The 19,146-nt window shown below is 43.2% G+C and overlaps 1 protein-coding gene across 14 annotated transcripts in view; it reads right to left on the bottom strand.

Moving 5' to 3' along the window:
* Nucleotides 1-19,146, bottom strand: part of INPP4A (inositol polyphosphate-4-phosphatase type I A) — a 212,538-nt gene that overhangs the window by 26,031 nt on the left and 167,361 nt on the right. For 11 of the 14 annotated variants that reach the window (XM_039509770.1, XM_039510304.1, XM_039510629.1 and 8 more), the window contains 4 exons: nt 11,492-11,524; nt 6,746-6,918; nt 2,521-2,644; nt 1,537-1,663 (listed from right to left, as the gene is read on the bottom strand). In XM_039509770.1, coding sequence (XP_039365704.1) covers nt 1,537-1,663; nt 2,521-2,644; nt 6,746-6,918; nt 11,492-11,524 — 457 coding nt within the window. The remainder of the gene's footprint in view (nt 1-1,536; nt 1,664-2,520; nt 2,645-6,745; nt 6,919-11,491; nt 11,525-19,146) is intronic. The other 3 variants (XM_039510470.1, XM_039510011.1, XM_039510710.1) reach the window with 1 other exon arrangement.

Raw genomic sequence — 19,146 nt, 5'->3', positions numbered from 1 at the left:
TTTTTAAAAATGTGACATTTCTTTTTGCAAAGAATAATAGCTGAACATACAGCAAATTAATAGGGTATCAAAGACATGCTAGTGCTTTTAAGCTTCGTACTGTTCAGAAAAGAAAGCAATTTAAAAACTGCAGCACTCAGCTTATGTCCTGGCGTGTTTACCTTTTGTGTTTTATCTGTTTACCTTGCTGTCAAAAATTAGTTTTCATTTAATTTACTACTGCAGAGTGTGCATGGCTCTGGGAGAACAAGCTGGATTTTAGTGTGCCTCACACACCATCAACAGTCCGGTAACTTTGATTTCAAAATCTTTATTACTGAAGATGATACAGAAGCAAGAAGAACCCACTTGACTTACAAGCACCAGACTGAATTTGCAGGACTGGCATTTAGGGGCTGGAGGGTGGGGTACATGTAAAAAAGGCAATTTGATACAGAGGTCAATGAGAGAACAAATACAGAATCTTTACAATTATTTTTCTGACCACAGTGATACTTTAAAAGCTTTCAACCACTGTGCTAAGGAGCCTATGAAAATATTATATTAAAATAGTCAGTCTGTCTTACATTGGATGGAGGGGAAAAAGAGTATAGTTTAGGCCAAATTTGCAGTTTTTAGTGGACAGAAGCAGAACACACAAACAGCAATTTCCCCTCAACATAAAGCTAACACCACAAAAATTACATATGCTTTTAGAAATGATGCTTCATTTTCTGTAGTCTAACTGAAGATGAAAAGACATGTTCATGTCTATATTTAATGTCTCCAATATCATGTTTTGCCGTTGTATTGGTTTTAAATCACATATTTCCTGTATTTTAATTCTCTTATTGGACTAAAAGTACATCAGTTAAAATCTCAACTAAATTGTAAAGAAACTCATTTAGTTCAGTGAGGGTCCTGCCCTTCCCTAGCTAAAGCCCCGATCCCAATACCAGCTCCTTCTGGGCAGATCCCCGCATTCGTGCAGAGTCCTGCTGATTTCAATGAGAGTCTGCATGGGTGCAAGGATCTGCTGGTATTGTGCCAGGAGCAGGACTGCGGCCTAACTGACTAGATGGCAGGTTGAAGTGTCCGATTCAATGTGTTGTTCTGACGGTGTGAAAGCTTTGCTATTCTCACCAGATTAAAGCTGTAACAAATCCTAGTGTATATTGGAAAACTGCCTTTTGTTAATTCAAATAGACTTTTTATTTTTTGATCTTTTTAGGATGAGACTTCAAAAATGCTTGAAACCCTTGTGATTATGAAAAGCCAGGACAACTTAATATTTACATATGATAACAAGTTTGTCATGTTTCTGGAGTCATCTTGTTATGCACTTTTCAGTTTGGCTGTTTGTAAAATAAAGCAATAGTAAAAATTAATCAAGATCAGCTTCAAAATCATTCTATTTGAAATGTTGGGATTGTAAAATATATCCAGATATTGGCTGTTTTGCACTTGAGGTTCAAGTATATTTTTAATCTTTCCTTCTTCTAGCCCCACTGCCCCCCTTCTCCTCTGTTTGGGTTTACTTTTTTTTTTTTTTTTTACCGATTTCCTGTAATGACTGGCAGCATGTCAGCAGATGCATTTGATGTGGCCTGAGTTACTTTAAAGGTTACATTTCTCAAATCCATTATTCCCAAATTCATGTCCTCCAGCATTGCCAGCTCTTCACCTAAATCAAGGAGCGGAAAAGTGGATTGCAGTAATTACTTTCCATAAATAAACAATTTTCTCTTATCTAGTCTCAAACACACACTTGATATGATTGGGGTTCACCAGCATTCTGAAGAAATTAGGAGACCCTTATCTTTCAACTGGATCTACACGGGTAGCCCCTTGCCTCCATGCTAAAAACCTTTGACATTAATGAGCCTCTCACAAACACAGAGATAAGTAAAAGTTGATCTGATTGCAGGACTGGAGTCTTAATTGGCTTTATGAATCTTGGTAAAGATGGAAAACACATCCGTGGCTACAACCTTAAAGTATACTTTATGGTTTTTTCCATTGATAAATAATGTTAGTAAATGCTTCAGAGGCTGGTCATATCCATAAGCACGGTATTCTGTCAATTTGTCATCAGCTCAAAAAGCATTAATTCCATACTGCACAGTAGTATGAGTGGATCTGGATTTATTCATAGAGTCATACTCCTAATACCTCTTCAGTCTCTCTATTATGTATTTAAGGAGGTTCAAGAAATTGCAAATTGTATTTTTTGCAAGTAGTTCCTCTTAACTTGGTTGGAGTTTAATTCCATTTCTCTTCAGAAAAGAACAAGTTTGATCAAGTAACCACAGTCTTATTTTATGAAATATAAATCATTTAAATGAAAGAAATACAAAGCTTCTATTTCAGGGGCTGAATAAATATTTAAACTATAATTTTGTTTTATGGTTCAGTTCAAAATTCTTTTTTGTTGCTGAACTGCAGATTATTCCAAATGCTGCACACTCATTTTGCAACTGTGGCCTATATTAAGCTGAAACTGTCAATTCATAAACAATGTCCCATGCAGAGTGACTTTACCATATGTGCTCAAAAGGCTTTCAAACTGCGCCAGCAGACCAATGGTGTAGAGCTGCCTTAGGAATCCATCATCATGCAGGCAGTTCCTCAGCTTGATAATGAAACCGCAAATAAGAGCTGTCAGCTACAGAAGAGAAGAAATGCAAAAGTAAAATAACTAGAAAATGTGGGTCTCTAATCCAAAATGAAAGCATTGTAGTTTCTAAGAGATGCTGTAACAGCTGTCAAACTGATATTCTTTTTCTTTAGAAGTGACACTCCTTCCTCACAGTTCAAGAGAAATATTAATAAAAAAATGGGAAATATTTTATTAGACTTACAGGGATTCCTGTTGCCTTCAGGTCTATTAGTTTTATTCACATGACCAGTTGTATTAGAATCTAAGTTTTATTAATTAATCTCCAAGATTTCCTTGGAAAACAATTTCAATTACAGGCGTAAAAGACACAACTAGTTTTAACTCTGAAACTTAGATTTAATATTAACAGAAATTATTCCACTGACATTTTAAAAAAAGTTTAAAGGCTACAATGCCTGTTTTTTTATGCAAACATTTCCTTGTAGTGTTGTGAACACCTGCTGACTTCAGCAGAAGCAGCTGGTCTGAGCACTTCTCAGGATCAGGTCCCAATACTGTGGTGGATCTTAATTCCGTGTTTGTAACAAAGTAATTTCCAATGCAACTGACTGATGCCACTAACACTGGATTATGATTTCACTGCAGAATTAAGCCGAAGGAAATGATTGATTTATGAGGGGGAATTTTTTTGTATTCAAAACACAGAGCAGCGAGTGGTTTACAGAAATTGCCCATATTATCAAATGCTTTTTGTATAAAATAGTCTCTGAATTGATCCTCATATGGAAATTCCTTTGGGGATCATTTCACCTGAAAGAGGATTGCTAAGGGCTGTTTGAACTATTTAAACTAAATAACAGTTACTGTAAAATTAAACTTGATGATTTGAGGTTATTAGACAAAGTATAATTAGAGCAAAAAGATTTAAAATCATAAGGAATATCTGTAAGGAGAATTTGAGTATGTTTGTTCTATGGTGTGTAGTGAGTTAGCAGAATATTCCTACAATTTAGCTGATGTCAAGGAGCACTGATGTGTTTAAGCAAAGACTGTGTGACTATGACAGGGCATAGAATAATCTACTTGCCTACTCACCAATGGCAAGTTGTCAGCTTTCCCTGGTGAATAGGAGGAAAGTAAGTATCAATTACTCAAAATTTAAGCTTTAATTTAAAATATTATGGCACCCAATTGTAGCAAATGTGAACCAATACTCAGACATCTGAAACTGAACCCTAGAGGAAATATCTACCTGAGTCAGCAGGGAGATTGCTCCAGTACCCGTGCTGCTGCTCCTGCTAAGAGCTATGCCAAGCTGCAGCTGAGTGAAAACTGACTCCCATCAAGTTTTCATTTCTACTATTCAAAACCTCAAGGGCAGCAGCAAAACTAATAATCATCATGTCGGTTTCACTCTGCTGTTGTTTGGGAAAGCTAGGAGAAACAGCAGAGACAGGCTCTGGAGCTATTCACAGAGGGAGAAGATCCTGGAAAATAGAAGCCAGAGGAGGAGGGCAGAAGGCACAGAGTAGTCAGGAGACTATGGGCAAGTCTACACTACATTGCTACATTGGTGCAGCTGCACCGCTGTACCACATGTGGTGAAGACACACTATACCGACGGGAGAGCGCCCTCCCATCAGTATAATTACTCCACCTTTGTGAAGCACAGAAGCAATGTCAGTAGGAGATGCTCTCCTGCCGACATAGCACTGGTGTAGACAGCGTTTAGGCCAATCTAATTTGTGTCGATCGGGGGGTGACTTTTTCACACCCCTGAGTGATATAAGTTAGATCAACTTAAGCGGTAACGTAGATGGGCTTGATCAGGTGAGAGAAGAGAGTGTGAAAGCTCCTTCTGTCTTTCAGCAGACAGACATGTGGGAAGCCCTTCAAATTTATCAGACATCTTCTAGTCAGAGGCAGACATGAAAGTCTGAGCCCCCAAGCAGGGCTCAGGGACAGCACTTGAGTAGAAATCCAAGCACCCTCACCTTTCCAAGCAGCTGGGGTTGGGAGCTGGACACCTCTCCAGGGAATTACCCTAAAGCCATGTCTACACTGCAGTCAGAGGTGTGACTGCAGCTCAGCTACACATAGCTAGATTAAGCTACAGTGGGTATCTCACTAAAAATAGCAGCAAAGATGTGGCAGCACAAGCTGCTGTGCATGCAGCATGAGTGCATGCCCAGGGGACCCAGAAGGGCTTGTAATAGCCCATGCAGTCATGACTTCACTACTATTTTTAGCTGTGCTAGCTAGATAGTGCATGTATGCTTACGCAAACTTCAAATTACACCTTCGACTATGACAGAGCCATAGCCTTAGACATTGTTGGTTCCCTCCTCCTCAAATCCTTCCACTGATATCTGATACATTTTGGAGCCCTGCTTTAAGTAACATATTAAAAATCATATTGGTCAGTTTTGCACTTGATGCAGGCAATAATGTATTGCAGGTCAGGAAGAAATGTTTTGCTGATCATATTTTCTTCTCCCTCCACCGCTTCTGTTTGTTTGTTTTTTATGTACAAAATATAACTGCATTCAAAAATAAAACAATGTAAAATTTTAGAGTCTGCAAGCCCACTCAGTACTACATCTTGTTCAGCCAATTGCTTAGACAAACAAGTTTATTTACATTTGCAGGAGATAATATTGCCTGCTTCTTGTTATAATGTAACCGGAAAGTGAGAACAGGTGTTCTCATGGCACTGTTGTAGCCAGTGTCGCAAGATATTTATGTGCCAGATGCACTCAAGATTCATATGTCCCTTCATGCTTCAACCACCATTCCAGGGGACATGCGTCCATGCTGATCACGGGTTATGCTCAATAACCATCCAAAGCAGAGTGGACCGACACATGTTCATTTTCATTATCTGAGTCAGATGCCACCAGCAGAAGGTTGATTTTCTTTTTTGATGGGTCAGATTCTGTAGTTTCTGCATTGGAGTGTTGCTCTTTTAAGACGTCTGAAAGCATGATCCATATCTCATCCCGCTCAGATTTTGGAAGGCACTTCAGAGTCTTAAACCCTGTGTTGAGTGCTGTAGCTATCTTTAGAAATCTCATATTGGTACCTTCTTTGTGTTTTGTCAGTTCTGCAGTGACAGTGTTCTTAAAATGAACAACATGTGCTGGGTCATCATCCAAGACTACTATAACATGAAATATATGGTAGAATGTGGGTAAAACAGAGCAGGGGACATACAATTCTCCCCCCAAGAAGTTCAGTCACAAATTTAATTAATGCATTTTTTTTAAATGAGCGTCATCAGCATGGAAGCATGTCCTCTGGAATTGCGGCCAAAGCATGAAGGGGCATATGAATGTTTTGCATATTGGGCATGTAAATACCTTGCAATGCCAGCAACAAAAGTGCCATGCAAATGCCTGTTCTCACTTTCTGGTGACATTGTAAATAAGAAGAGGGCAGCATTATCTCCTTTAAATGTAAACAAACTTGTTTGTCTTAGTGATTGGCTGACCAAGAAGTAGGACTGAGTGGACTTGTAGGCGCTGAAGTTTTACATTGTTTTGTTTTTGAGTGCAGTTATGTAACAAAAAAAAATCTACATTTGTAAATTGCATTTTCACGACAAAGAGACTGCACTACAGTACTTGTATGAGGTGAATTGAAAAATACTATTTCTTTTGTTTATCATTTTACAGTGCAAATATTTGTAATAAAAACAATATACACTTTGATTTCAATGACAATACAGAATACAATATATATGAAAATATAGAAAAACATCAAAATATTTAATAAATTTAAATTGGTATTCTATTGTTTAACAGTGCGTTTAAAACTGCAATGAATCATGATTAATTTTTTAAGCACGATTAATTTTTATTAATTAACCGCATGAATTAACTGTGATTAATTAACAACTCTACTGAATTAGCATAATTTTTAAATGAATATACAGGACAGAGATGGCAGACAATTCATTTTATTGGTAGATACCTATATGCAGTACTATTTTTCGGTGCACAAGAGGGGAGGCTGCATTTGATTTCTACACTGCTGTTAAGACAATAAGTATAAAATATTATCAGTTCTAACCACATTAATCTCTCAGACTCTTAAAAACCCACCACAAGTCTAACTGTAATCATATCAGGCAACTTTCTTGCTTACAGTTTGGCAGAAGACAACATCCCTGCGATATTGAAGGCTCAGGCACAGAGCTATTGTAGGAGCGCTATCTTGCATTAACAAAAAGACCATAGCTTTCTTTGCCTTGTCACTCATCATGGCTACACAGTCCGTGAGCGTTGTCAGCAAGGGGTAAAGAGCCTCACTCCATTCACCTGGTTAAAAAAAAAATTAAAAAGACATTTTAAATACTTTTATTTTGAAAAAGAACAAAATGTTAAAGCCATTGTCCTAAGAAACTTTCTGGCTCAATTTAAAGTAGAACACTATTGATAACAGGCATTTAGCATAGTCTAATAGCAGCTTATTTTTCCTGGCTGGCCCATTTATTTCCAGTGCTATTCAGCACCATACTGTAATGTGCTTAAAAGAATTGTTATTACAACAGAACAGTAAAGAAGGCTCTCCTGTGTAAGGCTGGGGTAGTGGATATTCATGAGCATATACTAGCTGCCATATTTGCCTACAGAGAGCAGGCAGCAGACTAACTGATTTATAAAGCACTATTCAAGGGGAGGAAGATAGGAGGAAAGAAAGCCGAATTGTATTCTGTAACAGATACACAGTGTAGCTAATTGCTACTAATTTTCTTCTGCTCCTTGGTGTCAAAAAGGTTTCTCCTAAATCTATTTTACCCTTGTGTGGTACTTACATGGCCCCCAGCACCACAGCATCTGAGCCCCTCACAATCGTCAATGTATTTATCCTCATAACACCCCTGTGATGTAGGGAAGTCCTATTATCCCCATTTTACAGCAAGACTAAGTGATTTCCCTAAGGTCACCATGAAGCCAGTGACAGAGCAGGGAACTGAACCTAAGTTTCCAGATTCCCATGCTAGTACCCTAACCATTGCACCATCCTTCCTCTCAAGCTCATGTACCATAAAAAGCCCCAGTAGTTCAGTTTTTCCATTATTCTACTTCCTTCCCTCCCCCCACATCTTAACCATCCTCCAGTTTTTTAAGCCTACTTTCATCATTCCATGAAAAAAGTTAATCAGACCCTGTCAAAACTTTTTCCATAGTACAAGACAGGGTAGAAAGGTGTTCTGCTTTTGGTCTTTTAAAAAATAGAAATTTAAAAAGGGAAAACTGCTATTTAAATCAGTTTTATTTTTAACATACAGTACGGTCCAAAAATGGAAGTCATACCACCACCGGACTAACTGGCCACACCATACAAGGTGATGTACGGATCAGAATCATGCAAGAACAGGATCATTTCAGGCCTCTGACAGGAAGCTGTTCAGGACTTCAATTGAAGTCTATGGTTAAGAGCCAACAACAATACAATTTTCCCTGATAACCATCCAAAGAGGGAAGTTATGGAAACTTGCTAACAGAAACATCATAAATGACAAGTCCAGCATTAGGGTGCTTTTAAAACCTCTGTCCTATGCAGTAGATAGATAATCTAATAAACTAAATGAAGGAAAGTTATTTGGCTCTGTTCCACTGCATATAATTAAAGTACCTTACTTTAGTAGCTCAGAAGAGCTAACAAAGAATTACAGCTTGTCTTTTATTCTCTATCATACACTTTTTCCAAATTAATCAAATGCCCTAATCTGGAACTCTGAACCCTCAGAAAACAAAATTCAGGTTATTTTAAAGAAATTATTTCTCGTTATTTGCTTTAAAGAGCTTTGTATAAAAGGATAAAAAGAATGGAAAATATCTTCTAGAATGTAGCCACTCCAATACATGGCAATATTTAACTTTCTAAATAATCCAGGGGGAGTTACAATTCAAAATTATTATAGGTCTTTGTCAACAAATCCATTAAAAAAAAAAAGACATGGATACCTGTTTTCAATCAAACTGTAAATCAGTAGCATTATAAAAACAGGATTCAGAAAGATAATGCAATTCTTGGATTATTTTCCAAGGTTCAGCTATTACGTAACGGAAACTTTCGTAGCTCTGTTGGAGTGCGCTAACCTTTCCTCTATTGGTATATTTTATTTATGGCTTGGAACATCAATAATGAAATTCAAATCTTGTCATTTAACAGTGTGACATTGCTTTTCCCTCTAATCTGAGAGGAGAGATGCCACGCATGTAAATTAAAGAAATCTGACATCAGCAACTGACTATAAACAAAGAGGAAAGGAATAGTAACTGACAGATTCACATCAGGACTGGATCCACTGGCAGTTTTAAAATAAATTGTCTATAGTACTCATATATTCACTTTCTTCAATCGGGTTTTTGTTTGTGTTTTCTTTAACAATATTCTTAACAGGATTTTATTGTTGGAACTATATATTCTTTAAAACAAATAAAAGATTTGAAACACTGTCAGGTACTTTAATTCTGTTGTGACAACACAATCCACTTAAGCTCTGCTCTTACATTTTATGAAATCACCAGAACACTTTAATGGCAATACATACTCTATGGGACAATTAATAGGATGGCTTGTCCCTGAAGGGCTGGAGGGTTGGGGCCAACCAATTCTGATTATTAAGAGGCCACATCTGGGTATGGATAAGGTGATTTCCCTAGAAAGAGCAGCAGGAGGCTGCAGTGAAGTGCAGAGATGCTCAGGAGATCACAGACAGCGAGGAATGAGTGAGACTGAGGCCTGGGAATGACCTAACAAGAGGGTAACATGGATGGATTTTGTTTTGGGGCTCTGAGTTTTACTTTTTAGTTTATTTTATCTGAATAAACCCAGATCCCAAGAAGGGGACTGTGAATGGCAAAAAGGATGTCGGAGTCTAAGAAGGCCCATGAGCATGATCCCAGGCCACAACGCTCGGGAGGTGCCCAATCTGGTGACAGGCAAACCCATAGCTAGCGTAAATCATCATAGGTCCACTGAAATCAATATAACTTTCAAAGTAAATGGAGGTGTGGAGGGACGTGAGAGGGACAATTACGCTGATTTACAGCAGCTGAAGATCTGGTCAAAAAAAGTTCAAAGTTACCATTTGTTTATTTTGTTTATAAATACCCCCCCCTTTTGTTAAAATTACTACTGAAAGTTCAGACTGAAGGCCAAATCTCAGAGTCCTCACTAAGAGACAGTACCCATGGAAGTCAATGGCAGCCTTGCTTGGTAAAGGATGTCAGGATTTGGCTCCATGTGTGTCTTTTTTATTTTTCTTATTGCTATTAGGAAGCCAGGAGGAAGGCCTGAATGGGAGAGACCTCCAGGGACATTTTGCTTTCCATAGGGAAGAACCTATGGAAATAATGAGATAAAAAGAATGCAGCCAAGGCTGAAAAACACTGCATAAGGGAGGAAGAGAAAGAGCTTCTATAGCTGAGAGGCTGTGATGATGGGCCATGGAGCACAGAAATTAGATACTGAAATGACCTATTAAGACATATAATAGTGCCACTCAGGACTACTGCACACAAGCCCTATTGCTTTTGTCCCTGGAAAGTCTATTTAAGTTAATGTGCGCACACGGAGGTGTACAGAGGGAAAGTTGTGAGAGAGTGTTTTGTTTTTAAAGTTTATATCTTCCTTTTCCACAGCAGTAAAGAGAATACAGCAGTAAAGGTAGGGTCATATATCAAAGTACTGGGCACATGAAGCTGCAATTTAACTCTGGGAGAGCTGCAGGTTCTCAGCAACTCTGAAAACCAGATTATTCATTCAAGTGCTGACCTGTGTTTAGCCCCTGATTCAGCAAAGCAGGGCTCAAGTCCATCCATATTCAATAATGTATTTAAGCATGCCTTCAAGTCCCACTGACTTCAATGAGAGTTAGGTACATGCTTAATTGCTTTTCTGAATTGGGTATGTCTACACTACAAAATTAAGTTGACCTAATTTATGTTGGCATCCAGCCACTGCAATAATTACATCATTTGTGCACGCCTACACTTTGCACCAATTGAACTGTCAGTGTGGGGAATTGTGGGATGGCTTCTGAAAGCCAGCAACATTTGATGTAAGCTGTGCAGTATCTACACTGACACTGTGTTGACCTAATAACATCGATGTTGACTCTATGCCACTCCCAGACTGATCTCCAATAGGAGAGAGAGCAGTTTAATATGAGACAGAGGCAATATTTAAGCAGAATAATTTAGAGACTGTGAATAGTCGGTGGTGTTGTGAGGAGGAGAGGTAGACAATGAAATCAAACTATTTCAAATTTGTGTTCTGAAAGTTAGGTTTCCAATGGCCTACAATGCTGTGGCACACCCACAAAGCAATTACTTACCCTCTATCATCCAATCAGATTGCTCCATTTCCTAATGCCCATTGAGAATACTAAATGTAGCACCCAATAAACAGCATTATCTAAGGTCCATTGAAATCAATAATCAGATAACAATTGATATCCATGGCCTTTGGAACAGGTCCTACGTTAGTACTCCTCAAATCAATTTACTAGAACTTGGCAACAAGAGAAATTAAAGGTAATGTCACTGACCATTTCTCATCTATCAACATATAAAGCTACCAGACTCTACAGTGAGCCTGTTCCATGTCTCTTTAGGAAATAATAACCTATCAGATTTCATGGTGAGACAGTATGTGTTTATAGAAGTTAAGCGATACTTGTAGCTATTTCTTCTTCCATGTCTTCCTCCTACCATGTTTTTATTTGGTAAAAAGGGACTGACTGGAGAAAAATAACACTTTTCCTTGCACATCTTTCCAATGCAGTATTAGATAACACATCAGCAAAACACTTGTTTCACTGTTAAATACAAACAAAAATTGCAATTTGCAGAAGCCATGAATGGAAAACGCACATACCTGGGCTGGACTCTTCAGGAGGGGGGCTGCAATCTGCACAGAAATGGAGGTGCAACATGCATGATTAAGGAGCAGCAACACAGTCTCAACATAAGCAACTCAAATGCTCAATGCAAGGTTCTCAAACATTTTCCACAGAGTGGACCACAACTTAACAGAGATATTGCCTCATGGACTACCTCTCCTCCCAGTATGATTATGTGGACCACCTCTCCCCCACTACTCATGATCACATAACCACCATGTGGCAACTACAGCAATTGCTTCCCTAATATTATTTCCCCATGTAAGCATTTTAACTGCTTTTTAAATTTGATTTGGCAGTTGAAAAAAGGGAGGAGAAGCCAGTACCATGAGACCAGCCTGCTGTTTGTGGACCATCAGCAAGTGTTCCGTAGACCACCAATCCACGGACCATAGTTTGAGAACCACTGGTTCAGTGCAACTGTAGAATAAGCTTGCAGTAAGGCAGCTAAAACAGAACAGCAAAAGATCAGCAATAAATTTAAAGTACCAGAGCACTTAACAGAAAGTAACAGTAACATTGATGCACTCAGACTGCAACAGTAATGAGAATCACTACTCTGCTATTTCATAATATTTAGTTTGTGTTGTACAATTTATAAATCTGTTCACTCTGACCAGTATTGGGCGTATATCAAAGGCCCAAACATACTCCACTCTGAAGCTTGTGGGAGTTTTGCACTGCCTTCAATGGGAGGATTGAGCCCTCAGAAAGGAATATAGTCAAAGTTTAATAACCCCAGTCACAACGTGTCCTGAAATATTCAATATTAGTTTAGTAGATTAACAAACCTGAAACTTGTGTCATGGTAATGTCAAGAATTATTAGTCAAGGAAGCAGATAATAGAGGAGAATACCAAATTCAATAGTGGTCCTGGGGACTACCGCCTGAGCTAGAAAAGACAGCTACCTTTTCCGTAACTGGTGTTCTTCGAGATGTGTTGCTCATATCTATTCCACAATAGGTGTGCGTGCTCGCCACATGCACTGGTGCTGGAAGTTTTTCCCCTAGCAGTACCCATAGGGGAGCACCCCAGCAACTCCTGGAGCAGCGCCTCCATGGAGCGGTATAAGGGGCGCTGTGGGCTACCCCCACCCTCAGTTCCTTCTTGACAGACAACTCTGACAGAGGGGAAGGAGGGCGGGATGTGGAATAGACATGAGCAACACATCTTGAAGATCACCAGTTATGGAAAAGGTAACTGTCTTTTCTTCTTCGAGTGATTGCTCATGTGTATTCCACAATAGGTGATTCCAAGCTATATCTGTTGGAGGTGGGTAGGAGTTCACAAATTCTCGTGACGGAGCACAGCTCTGCCGAACCTGGCGTCATCCCTGGTCTGGGAGACGATCGCATAGTGCGAGGTGAACGAATGAACTGAAGCCCACGTCGCAGCCCTACAAATGTCCTGGATGGGGACGTGGGCCAACAAGGCAGCCGACAAGGCCTGCGCCCGAGTCAAGTGCACCTTCTCAATTGGTGGTGGAGGGATTCCCGCCGGGTCATAAGAGGTACAGAAGCACAAGGTGATCCAGATGGAAAGCTGTTGAGTGGAGATCGACTGACCTTTCATGCGCTCAGCCGAGGCAACAAACAGTTGCGAGGACTTTCTGAATGGCTTAGTCCGCTCCAGGTAGAAAGCCAGAGCCCGTCTCACATCCAGCGTGTGGAGGCGGCACTCCTCACTGGGCGCATGGGGCTTGGGGCAGAGGACTGGCAGAAAAATGTCCTGATGCATGTGATAGGCGGAGACCACCTTTGGGAGGAACGAGGGGTGTGGGCGGAGCTGGACATTATCTTTATGGAACACCGTGTATGGAAGCTTGGAGGTCAGGGCCCTGAGCGCTGAGACTTGCCTAGCCGACATGATCACAACCAGGAAGGCCACCTTCCACGAGAGGTGTGGCCAGGAGCACATGGCTAGTGGATCAAACAGGGGCCCCGTGAGACGGGCCAACACCAATTTTAGGTCCCACTGCGGGACTGGAGGCCTAACATACAGAAAGAGACGATCCAACCCCTTAAGGAATTGGCCAGTCATAGCATGGGAGAATACCAGGTGGCCCTGCACTGGCAGGTGGAAGGCCGATATGGCCTCCAGATGCACCTTGACTGACGAGAGCGCCAGGCCCTGGGCTCTAAGGTGAAGGAGGTAGTCCAGGATAAGCTGGATCGGGGCAGCCCCCGGGGAAACACTCCACTCGTTCGCCGATCTGGAAAACCGATACCACTTTGCCAACAAGGCTTGGCGCATGGAGGGCCGCCTGCTTTCTAGCAGGATGTGCTGAACCCCTTCCGAGCACATCCTCTCCTCCCTACCTAACCATTGAGCAGCCATACCGTGAGGTGTAGTGCCGCTAGGTTGGGGTGGAGGAGGTGGCTCTGGTCCTGGGAGAGCAGGTGCGGGCGGGACGGCAACAGCCACAGCAGGGCGACTGGCAGGCCCGTGAGGGTCCCGTACCAATGCTGTCTGGACCATGCCGGGCCAATCAGAAGGACCCGGGCCTTGTCCATCTTTATCTTTTCCAGGACCTTGCTGATCAGCGGGAACGGGGGAAAGGCATAGAGAAACTGGCCTGACCAGGACAGGAGGAAGGCACTGGAGATAGCGCCCTGTCCCAGCCCCCCCGGAGCAAAACCAGGGACAGCGACAGTTCTGCCGAGTCATGAACAGATCCACCTGGGGAGTTCCCCACACTTGGCAAAGTCTGTGCACCACCTCTGGGTGGAGGGACCACTCGTGCTATGCCCCTCGAAAATATGAATGTGGAAGTATGCATCCTGCAGATCAAGGGCAGTGTACCAGTCCCCAGGATCCAGGGAGGGAATGATGAAGGCCAGGGAGACCCATGCAGAACGTGAGCTTCACCATGTACTGGTTTAGGCGTCACAGGTCCAAGATGGGCCTGAGCCCCCTTTGGCCTTTGGGATAAGGAAATAGCGGGAGTAGTATCCCTTGACTTTGAACTCCCCAGGTACTGCTTCCACCGCTCCTAGGCCAAGGAGCCGCCCCACCTCCTGCTTGAGCAGAGCCTAGTGCGAGGAGGGACAGGACAGAGGATGGTTGGGCGGGGAGGAAGTAAACCAGAGGGTGTAGCCCCGGGAGATGGTGTTGAGGACCACTCTGGGAGGAACGCACACAACCGTTCGGAGAAGGGACGCTTTATTGGGGGTGGATCCCTGATGAGAACCGGCGGGGCGCCCCCAGGTGTCCCATCAAAACCGCCTTTTCCCCCACTTGCTTGCCCTTGGAGGACCCAGGCTGGGGGACAGGGCGAGACTGCCTCTGTGGAAGCCTCTTATAGTCCCGCGACTTCTTATAAGTGGTCTCATATTTTGGGTGGTGGGCCTGAGCAGGAGTCTGCTGCGGCTTGAACTTAAGTTTAGCCAGAGCCGGAACATAGAGACCCAGAGTCTGGAGAGTCGTGCGGGAGTCTTTCAGGCCATGCAGCTTTGTATCTGTTTGTTCCGCAAACAGAGCTTTGTCGTTATCTGGGAGGTCCTGCAGGGAGGTCTGCACCTTGCTGGACAGCCCAGAGAGCAGGAGCCACGACGCCCTTCTCATGGACACCACTGAGGCCATGGACTGCGTGGCTGAGACTGCTGCATCCGAAGCTGCCTGCAGGGTTGCCCTGGCAGCCACTGTACCCTCCTCCACCAGTGCTTTGAACTCCTTCCTGTCGCGCTCCTGGAGGAAGTCCTTGAACTTGGGCAGGAAGCCCCACAGATTGAATTCATACCAGCCCAGGAGAGCCTGGTGGTTCGCCACCCGTAACTGGAAGCTCGAGGATAAATACATTTTCCTTCCAAAAGAGACCAGCTTCCGCAAATCTTTACTTTTCGGGGTAGGGACTGGCTGGCCCTGCCGCTCCCTGTGGTTGACCAACTAGACCACCAGGGAGTTAGGAGCAGGGTGGGTGTATAGGTATTCATGCCTCTTGGTGGGTACAAAATACTTGCGTTCTGCTCTCTTGGAGTTGGGGGCCACTGAGGCTGGTGTTTGTCACAGGACATTTGACATTTTTGCCACCCCTTCATGGAGAGGGAAGGCCACCCTGCCTGGTGCCGAAGAGGACAGCACATTAAACCAGGTGTCTGAAGGCTCCTCCATCTCCTCTGCTTGGAGGTGGAGGCTTGATGCCACCCTTTTTAAGAGTTCTTGGTGGGCCCTAAAGTCATCCCGTGGAACAGAGGGAGGCAGGGGCATAATCACCTCATCCGGGGAGGGCGAGGAGGCCAGCACGGTATTTTGGTGTCCACTGGCACCGGAAGGTCCACCACCTGGTCGGTCTCTGGGCATGGTGCCAAGGATGCACATCTCACCGACTCCTTCCTCGGAGGTCTGGAGAGGGAGGCCAATGGTCCTTCTGAGGCTCCGGCCACTGAGCAAGCCCTCACCGGGGGCTGCGTAGGAGGCCATGGTGCCCACTGGTACCATTGGGCCAGCCATGGGGCCCATCGATGGATGACTACGAAGGGAGGCCAGGCTGACATACGACCTGTCTCTGTCCACGGACCAGGAGGAGCTGCGACGCCGGGAGTGATGCCGACCATGGGACTGCGATCCTGATGTGGAGGACCAGTACCATTGGTAACAGCTGCTCCGCGATCAGCTCCAGCGATCGATGACCGGGACTGCGGAGGTGGTGCCATGGCGGGGTTCTGGAGCGGGACGCCAAACGGGAACGACATCGACATCCGTGCCATGACCGGCTACGAAAATCCCTCCGAGACGAGGACCTTTGGCAATGTCTGCCTTGGTCCCGTCAGCGTTCGCTCCTCGAGGCAGATTGGTGCTTAGAGTCTCGGTCGACAGAACCCAACCAGACAGCCTGGTGGGCGTCGAGGGCGATCCACGTGGACTTTGCCCTGAATGGTTGCTGGGTGGCGAACTGTGTCAGGAACGTTCCCTCAACTGAGACCGGTACCGAGCTGGGGGTGACTGCGGAGATCCCAGCGGCGGCTTGCCACTGGAGCACGGGGCTGACATCGGCGGTGCTCCTGGTACCAACATGGACTTAAGGTCCCGGGCCACTTGCAGAGCCTCCTGCATCAAGGGCACCCGGAGATCCGGGCTACTCCGCCTGACTTGAGTCGGAGGCCTAGTGGCCAGTGGGGATTGAGGACTGCTCAACATGGTCTAGCCTCTGTCCCGGTTTAGTCCGGTGCTGCAGTGAAGAAGGCCTCTTTCTAGCCTTCTTGGTGTGCCCCGTGGACAGGGAGCAGTGCCGACTAATCAATGGCACCGAAGGGTCACCACGCACTGACATCGCAGTGCCCGGTGCTGACTTGGAGCGGTGCGCTGGAGCCGGGGTCAGCGCCGACTCCATCAGAATAGCCCGGAGCCTAATGTCCCTTTCTCTCTTGGTCCGAGGCTTAAACGACTTGCAAATCTTGCAGCGATCACTGAGAGGGGTTTCTCCCAAACGCTGCGGACAGTCCGCGTGCGGATCACTCAGTGGCATAGAACGCCTACAAGTGTCGCACGACTTAAAACCCGGGGGACGCTCCGGCCAGGGCACTCTAGCTAAACTAAACTAACTAATTAATTACAGGTACCATCCACTGAATGAACAAACAGTTTTGGGAACGAGCTACAGCAAAGCTGGAGCAGAGCAGTTCCAAAGCACCTTCACTGGCAGCAAGAAGGAACTGAGGGTGGGGGGAGCGTGCAGCGCCCCATATACCGCGACATGGAGGTGCCACTCCAGGGGTCACTGGGGCGCTCCCCTACGGGTACTGTTAGGGGAAAAACTTCCAGCACCAGTGCACATGGAGAACACGCACACCTATTGTGGGATACACATGAGCAATCACTCGAAGAAGCAAATATCCGAGTCTACTGCAACATTTTACTTCTAAAATATTTCTTCAGCTTTCTGGATAAGTCTCTCCTTTCACTGTTTCAGACAATGTTTCCCTTCACAACAATTCACCCTTAGAATAAGCATGGAAAATACTTTCAACAGTGCTTTACCATGCCACTTTCACCAAATTTAGAACTGTTTGGGTTTTTTTCTTGTTTCTTTAATCCTGAATTATTATTAATCTCTAGCCAATGGTCATGGTTAAATAAATTAAATATGTTTCCCACACAAGTACTTACAGAAAGGAGGGTATTTCTATTCTAGATGCATGTCAGTCAAGGAAATGTGATGCTTCTGAGGGCTTGACTTCACATACAGCACTACTGTAGTTCTGTATGTGAAGAGGCTCCTATGCCAAAGGGAGAGTTTCTTCTGTCAGCGTAGTTAACCAACCTCCCTGAGAGGAGGTATCTATGTTGATGGGCGAAGCTGACATAGTGCTGTCTACAAAGTGCTGTCAGGCACTTTATTTGCAGTGGCTTCCAATTCATTTCTGGTACAATTCAAGTAGTTGGTTTTGACCTATGGAACAGCTGGGGTCCAGGCTACTTCAGAAACTGCTTCTCTCCTCATAATCTTACAGCTGGGATCAACACTCAGATTGACAGATTTATACAACTGGGAGACAGGGGAAGGGCATTCCTGGCAGAGTGCCCACAACTCTGGAACTTGCTGTATTCCCTCGTCTAACAGCATCCAAGTTCATGCACCTTCAGGGCATATTTACGTCAGCTATTCCTGATGGTGTGGTTTAAGTGAGCAGGTTGTAGGGAGGAGGTTGTTTTGGGGTGAGGATGGTGGTAGAGTTCCAGATGGCTACAGATATTTTCTGCTGGACAAAACGGTAAGGAGATGCATCTAAGTTCATTTTCATATGAAATGAATGTTAAGATCCAGAGTAGAAGTGGGTGAAGCAATATTAAAAGCTGTAGGCACCGTTTTAAAGAAAAGGGCTGTTCTAAAACTGTTTTGACATAAATCTTCCTGCATGGCCATGACTTCTGACCACATTTCATCCACAGCTACACCAGTTTCTCTCTAGTTCTTTTAATTAAAAATCCAAAACGTGTTTTGGAAAACTTCAGGTTTCAGTACTCCGAATGTTAACACTGAATTTATTCACATGAGACACCTAATGAGTTGAGCACAAGTGTGCACACTGAAATTTATTGACTCATCATGTTACTGTTCTCAACCAATAAGTGGCCAGGAAAGGTTCAATGAGTGAATAAACAGAATATATTGCCACACACATTTGTTACTAGATCACTCTAAAACAGAGCAATATATTTTACTAAAATGCTCTCTATTTAACATATATGATCAATAAGTTAAAGGAGTCCACCTTCCAGCTCCTGTGTGCTATAAAGCAATCAGTGTGAGAGGTCTACTAAGTAGTCTTCTCTACTAAGACTATTTTAAAGTTATATTTACAAATTACCTTGGATCCATAGATCTTAATGGCATATACATTCACATGTTCCCTTCATATATATTATTTAAGCAAATATCAATTTATGTAATTGTTGTTCTGATGCTCAAATAACTGAAGCGGAAAGAAAACACTCAAACAATTCTAATATGATAGCTTATTAATACAAAATACCCAGAAATGTAGGATATTCTCAGGAAAAAACTCGGCAATTTAGAACATTCAGCAAATCATATGTAACAGACATTCAATTCTATACCATATGCTGTTAAAAAGTTAATTTTTAATACAAATGTTGTTTAGTTTTTAAGTTCTCTTACTGTACTAAAA

The sequence above is a fragment of the Mauremys reevesii genome, linkage group 1 (genome assembly GCF_016161935.1).
Source record: "Mauremys reevesii isolate NIE-2019 linkage group 1, ASM1616193v1, whole genome shotgun sequence".
Classification (NCBI taxonomy): Eukaryota; Metazoa; Chordata; order Testudines; family Geoemydidae; genus Mauremys; species Mauremys reevesii.
This window is presented reverse-complemented; position numbering and strand designations above follow the sequence as displayed.